At 37.2% G+C, this 6,790-nt stretch overlaps 1 protein-coding gene across 1 annotated transcript; it reads right to left on the reverse strand.

The window, feature by feature from the left end:
- Nucleotides 1–5,163: 5,163 nt before the first annotated feature.
- LOC128042516 (uncharacterized mitochondrial protein AtMg00810-like) lies at nucleotides 5,164–5,952 on the reverse strand. The gene is made up of 2 exons (XM_052633895.1): nucleotides 5,848–5,952; nucleotides 5,164–5,541 (listed from the first exon to the last, which is right to left on the reverse strand). Exons 1-2 carry the CDS (start codon nucleotides 5,950–5,952, stop codon nucleotides 5,164–5,166), a joined length of 483 nt encoding a protein of 160 aa, XP_052489855.1.
- Nucleotides 5,953–6,790: the final 838 nt, after the last annotated feature.

Raw genomic sequence — 6,790 nt, forward strand, 5'->3', positions numbered from 1 at the left:
TTTTGATAATTTATTTCTTTCGAGCTATGCTCAAAACCAACTTTTTCTTATCTATTGTTATGCCCTTTTTTGCAAGCATGTTGCATTGTAATAATGATTAATGGACTAATAAAACTTTCACAAGGGAAGTTTTGCATATTACTTTAGAAATTTCTAAATAATACAGGAATCTAAAATAGGACTATTGTTTAGAACGCACCAAGTTTAAAGGTTGGAAATTTAAAAAGGAAGAATCTAATTAGAACTTTTTGGATTCTATTGTCAAAAACATTGATTGAGCAAAGTGACAGGATGTCAGGTTGGTGACAAAGCTAAAATAAACAAGCGAGCAATGGTCACCAGGTAATAGGAAGAGGTTTTCTCGGAGAAGAAAGACTTCATTTGCACATGAGCCTTTGGTGCGACACCTTAGGCATGGTGTAAAGGGCCAAAGAATTTTACATTCTGTATTATTGAATTGTGATAGGAGTGGATTGAGAAGAAGCCATATATTTCTACCCTCTGTTTGCAGTAGGAGAATGATGATACAAATTTTACGTCCTAGTAGATTGAACTTTGAGGTTTACAGTGGGGGAAATCTGACTAAGTGGAGACGTCAGCCGAGCAAGAAAGGGTTGTAGCACGTCAGTGATAAAGCCTTAATAAACTTCGAGCAATGATAACTTAAGCAAAAAAGGGGATCATTCTCAAAAATAGCATTCTACATTCATGCAAACACCATTCACACATGTCTAGTTAGGAGCATTTGATGCATTTCGATCATGCCATCCTAATCTTAGGCATACTTAGGTTCATTATACAGACCATGTTCCTCAGAGAACAAATCGGTGAAATCACAAAGCCTTGCGTTTCTGGTTTGCAGCGGAGCAAGTTGAAAATAACATATCTTGCCTTCCTATACTGACGGCGAAACAGATCGAAGATACCAGCCTTGCCTCCCTGGGTTGTAGTGAAGCAGGTTGAAGATAGTAGATCTTGCCTTCCTGTATTGACAGCGAAGAAGATCAAAGATACCAGCCTTGCCTTCCTGTACCGACAGTGAAGCAGATCGAAGGCACCAGCCTTGCCTCCCTGGGTTGTAGTGGAACAGGTTGAAGATAGCAGATCTTGCCTTCCTGCATCGACAGTGAAGCAGATCGAAGATACCAGCCTTGCCTCCCTAGGTTGTAGTGGAGCAGGTTGAAGATAGCAGATCTTGGCTTCCTGTACCGACAGTGAAGCAGATCGAAGACACCAGCCTTGCCTCCCTGGGTTGTAGTGGGGCAGGTTAAAGATGCAGATCTTGCCTTCCTGCATCGACAGCGAAGCAGATCGAAGATACCAACCTTGCCTCCCTGGGTTGTAGTGGAGCAGGTTGAAGATAGTAGATCTTGCCTTCCTGCATCGATAACGAAGCAGATCGAAGATACCAGCCTTGCCTCCTTGGGTTGTAGTGGTTGTAGTGGAGCAGGTTGAAGATAGCAGATCTTGCCTTCCTACATCGATAGCGAAGAAGATCGAAGATACCAACCTTGCCTCCCTGGGTCCTAGTGGAGCAGGTTGAAGGTAGCAGATCTTTCCTTTCTGCATCGACAGCGAAGCAGATCGAAGATACCAGCCTTGCCTCCCTGGGTTGTAATGGAGCAGGTTAAAGATAGCATATCTTGTCTTCCTGCATCGACAGCGAAGAGGATCGAAGATACCAGCCTTGCCTCCCTGGGTTGTAGTGGAGGAGGTTGAAGATAGCAGATCTTGTCTTCCTGTATCGACAGCGAAGCAGATCGAAGATACCAGCCTTGCCTCCCTGGGTTGTAGTGGAGCAGGTTGAAGATAGCAGATCTTGCCTTCCTGCATCAACAGTGAAGCAGATCGAAGATACCAGCCTTGCCTCCCTGGGTGGTAGTGGAGCAGGTTGAAGATAGCAGATCTTGCCTTCCTGTACCGAAAGCGAAGCAGATCGAAAATACCAGCCTTGCCTCCCTGGGTCGTAGTGGAGCAGGTTGAAGATAGCAGATCTTGCCTTCCTGTACCGACAGTGAAGCAGATCGAAGGTACCAGCCTTGCCTCCCTGGGTTGTAGTGGAGCAGGTTGAAGATAGCAGATCTTGCCTTCCTGCATCGACAGCGAAGTAGATCGAAGATACCAGCCTTGCCTCCCTGGGTTGTAGTGGAGCAGGTTGAAGATAGCAGATCTTGGCTTCCTGTACCGACAGTGAAGTAGATCGAAGATACCAGCCTTGCCTCCCTGGGTTGTAGTGGAGCAGGTTAAAGATGCAGATCTTGCCTTCCTGTACTGACAGTGAAGCAGATCAAAGATACTAGCCTTGCCTACCTGTATTTGCGTGAAGTAGATCAAAGATAGTAGATCTTGTCGTCATGTATTGGCGTGAAGTAGATCGAAGATAGCAGATCGTGTTCCCATACTGGTGACGAAGTAGATCGAAGAAAGCAAATCTTGTCTTCATGTATTAGCGTGAAGTAGATCAAAGATAGCATATCTTGTCTTCATGTATTGGTGTGAAGTAAATCAAAGATAGCAGATCTTGTCTTCATGTATTGGCGTGAAGTAGATCAAAGATAGCAGATCTTGTCTTCCCATACTAGTGGCGAAGTAGATCGAAGAAAGCAGATCTTGTCTTCATTTGTTGGCGTGAAGTAGATCAAAGATAGCAGATCTTGTCTTCATGTATTGGCGTGGCAAAGTAGATCGAAGAAAGTAGATCTTGTCTTCATGTATTGGCGAAGTAGATCGAAGAAAGCAGATCTTGTCTTCATGTATCAGCATGAAATAGATGAAAGGTAGCAGATTTTGTCTTCCCATACTGGTGGCGAAGTAGATCGAAGATACAAGTCTTATCTCCCTGAAGTTGCAGTGGAGTAGATTGAAGCACTAATTCCTATACCTCTGAAGATGCAGTAGGATGGAATGTGGCTGCTTGAAGAAGAAGAGCACCAAGATCCAGCGTGACCGGGCAAAAATTGGCCATTTCTAAAGTCTTTGCTCCGTTCTTGTTACACGACAACGAGCAAAGAGGGGCAGCTGTAATACCTAATTTTAGCCCGGGATCACAATAATAAAATAAAGTCTAAGTCCAGTACAAAATTATATCATTTGGCCCGATCGGAATGACCCATTACTTAAAAAGGTTGAAGGTCCATCTACAAGCTTATGGAAACATAATCTTCAAGGATATGCAATCTTAGATATGATATGCAATCTTAGATATGATATATGCAATCTTGGAAGATATGATTTTGTAATCTTAGAGATTTAATTTGTAGGTACCCTATAATCTTAGCCGTTGATGTAATTGATTTGTACCGTTGGATTTGGGGAGGCTCAACTATAAATAAAGGCCTCTCCCTTCATTGTGGCAGGAGGAAAAAAATCAATAAAAAAGGGGAGAACGATTGGCAGTTTTTTAAAGGTGGCTTACTGTTTTTAACTTATTTACGATTTTAAAAAAGGGAGAAGGTGATACCATTGCAAATTTTATTTATTTATTTTAGCCCTAATAAAGTGATGCGTTTCAAAGGATGGAGATATTTTCCCATTCGAGCCCTATGAATTATTCGTGCCTTTTAATTGGGCCCTTCATTTTTTTCCCCTTTAATTCTGTTTGGAGTTCAAATTAAATCATTGTTAATTCAATGTGCTTGATTTCTTACAGCACTATTTTTTTAAATATATTTAATTTTGAATCTAATACTATTTTAATGATTAAGCTTAGTATTTTCCATTTTATTTTACGTTTTATATGTATTATGGCTATAAATTTATTGAATTATATGTATATATTACCCTTTTTAAAAAATTTATAATGTATCATTATTTTGAAATTCAATATATATTGTTATTATTTCGATTTATCACACTTTTTTATATTTTAGGTAAATTCAACATGATTTGTATATATTCTTTGATATCCCTATTTTGTAATATATTTTGAAATTCACTTTACATATTTATATGTCTTAAAGATTTATATGAAAATGTTTTTATACAATACTATTTTATATATACATATATAATTTGTAATAAATTATTTTTATTCTATATATTATTGATTTCATATCATTTTATCTATTACCTTTAAATTCTCTCTTAAATAGGTTTATGTATTTTCTTTCAATTCATTTATTATTTATCATTCATTAGTGTATGTTTTATTTACTTAATTATCGCTCAATGTTGTATATTATCATTTATCGCATTCTATTCGCTTAAAAGGCTATGTTCGATATCATTCAAGCATCAAAATCATTTTATTCAAAAATTTTCAAAATTGAGATAATACTCGTATTTAGGATTTTCAAGGAAATTGAGCCCTAACGTATTGGGTTCTGATTTTCTTCGTTAAATCTAACGATCGAGAGTTGCTCATTAATCAAAAAATAAAATGAAAAGCTTGTTGTCGGGAATTTAATATGTTGTATCCTAACGTATTGGATGTGACGTATTGATTTCTCGAGACAAATATTTTTTAAAAAAATGATAACAAAGGAAATATTCCAAGTTTAGGATTTTGAGAAATTGTGCCCTAACGTATTGGGCCGCGATTTCTTAAATCTTAAATAAATGGATATTTTTTTAAATTTTTATTATAAGAGTAGTTTGGACTAAATCATTTTTGAGGAAATAGAATGTCGTGCCCTAACGCATTGGGTGTGACATTTTTTATCTCTGAAATGATAAGAGTCTTAATAAGTAACATTTTTAGTTTTATTAAGAATCATATTTTTAAATTTTCGACATTAAGACACTAATTAATTAACTAGGTACCAATTTTGGGTGTTACGAGGTGCTAATCCTTCCTAAACGTAACCGACTCGAATCCATTTTTCTAAAACTCGTAGACCAAAGCTATTGTTTAGGTGATCCAATCACACCTCAATAAAAGATTGGTGGCAACTCCCAATTTTTTTTAAAGTCGACAACTAATTTTTGTTTTTTTCCAAAATAAAAAATGGTTTCAACAATCACAATACAACAACATAGGATTAGAGTGAACAACACCAAGAGACAACAAGAGACCCTTTAACCATTTCAATTCATATATAGTTGTATCCATGCAACGAAACTTTGCTTCAGGAGAAGATCTCGATATTGTATGTTGCTTTTTTGTCTTCCAGGAAATAAGTGAGGTGCCTAGCATAACAAAATACCCAATGATACATTGTCGCATTAAAGGACAACTTCCCCAATCAATGTCACAGTAACCATATAATCATAGATCACAATCAGCTCGTAAAAGTATTCCTTGTCAGGACTTCCCTTCAAATGATGAACCACGCACAAAAATGCTTTCCACTGAGCTTCCTTTGGTTGATGCATAAATTGCGCCAAGATATAGACACTATAGGATAGCTCAGGTTGAGTGAGAGTAAAGTAAATCAATCTTCCCACCAATCTTCGATACTTCTCCAATTCTGCCAAGGCTAAATGATGATTTTGTTTGATGGGAAAACCAGATGGTTTAGCACCCAATAATCCGGCTTCACTAATAATATCCAAAGCATATTTGCATTGCCAAAGAAAAATCCCTTCTTGATTCCATGCTGCCTAGATGCCCAAAAATATTTCAATGTCCCCAAATCTTTCATATGGAAACAGTGGCATAAGTAATATTTTTCTCGCATTAACAAGATCATTAACATACACCAATATACTCAATTGTATTTTGTCCTGATTCAAAGTAAATAATGAATAGTTAGATTGAGATTGAAGAAACCCATACCACTTTATTTCAATTTTCAACTTCACAAACCAACATCGAAGGGCCTATCATAAACCATAAAGTGCTTTACGTAATCTACAAACTTTGCCAGCCTATTGAGTGATGAAACTAGGAGGCATCTTCATGTACACCTCTTCTTCTAAATCTCCATGCAAGAATGCATTATGAACATCCATTTGATGATGTTCCCATTTCTTTGCTGCTGCCACCGAAAGAAAAGTACGAATGGTCACCATTTTTTCCATAGGAGCAAAGATCACATTGTAATCATTTCCTTCAACCTGATTATTGCTAAGTATCACGACTCGAGATTTATAGCGTTCAATCGATCCATCTGAATTATATTTTATTTTGTAAAACCATTTACCCCCTATAGCTTATTTTTTTAGTGGTAAATCTTCCAAAGTCCATGTCCCATTAGCCTCAAGAGCCTCAATTTCTTTCATCATAGCTTTTTTCCATCAAATATTTTTTATGGCCTGAACGTACAAGGTAGGCTCCTTTTCCACTGTCATAAATGTTAAGAAAGAACGATGTTTTGGAGAAAATTTATCACACTTATTTGGGTGAACGTGTAGAGGGACTTATTTGTTGTAAAGTATATGTCAAAAGATCTTGTAACCGAGTAGAAACTTCTTTTGTTCTATGACCACGCCCAAGTCGTTATTGAACAAATTCACCCAAGACTTCAGTGACACCCCCTATCGTCGTTATCACATTGAGTCACAGTTGAATACTCAAGCATTTTACTTTCTTTGTCCTCGTTCAAGTCACCATAAGCATGATTGGTGATACCGAAAGGAACACTTTGTACTAGATCTGGTCGTGCACCCTCCTTACCAACATCAACAAATGGAAATTCATATTTATAGGACACAAAATCTTTTTATACAAAATACTTTCCTGTATCAAGATCATAAACTCTCCACCCCTTTTTTTCCAAAGTAATATCCTACAAACGCACAACGTTGACTTCTATGAGCAAATTTATCTTTTTCCTTATTCAAATTTTGAGCATAACAAAGACATCCAAAAGTTCGAATATGATTATAATCAGAAGGTTTACCAAACAAA

Source organism: Gossypium raimondii, chromosome 1 (genome assembly GCF_025698545.1).
Source record: "Gossypium raimondii isolate GPD5lz chromosome 1, ASM2569854v1, whole genome shotgun sequence".
In the NCBI taxonomy this organism is placed as follows: Eukaryota; Viridiplantae; Streptophyta; class Magnoliopsida; order Malvales; family Malvaceae; genus Gossypium; species Gossypium raimondii.

Coding starts and splice junctions, on each gene's coding strand:
- LOC128042516 (XM_052633895.1), bottom strand. CDS start 5,952: ATGGTGACCATTCGTACTTTTCTTTCGGTGGCAGCAGCAAAGAAATGG. Junction 5,542..5,847: donor ATGGAGATTTAGAAGAAGAG/GTGTACATGAAG, acceptor TTGGGCATCTAG/GCAGCATGGAATCAAGAAGG.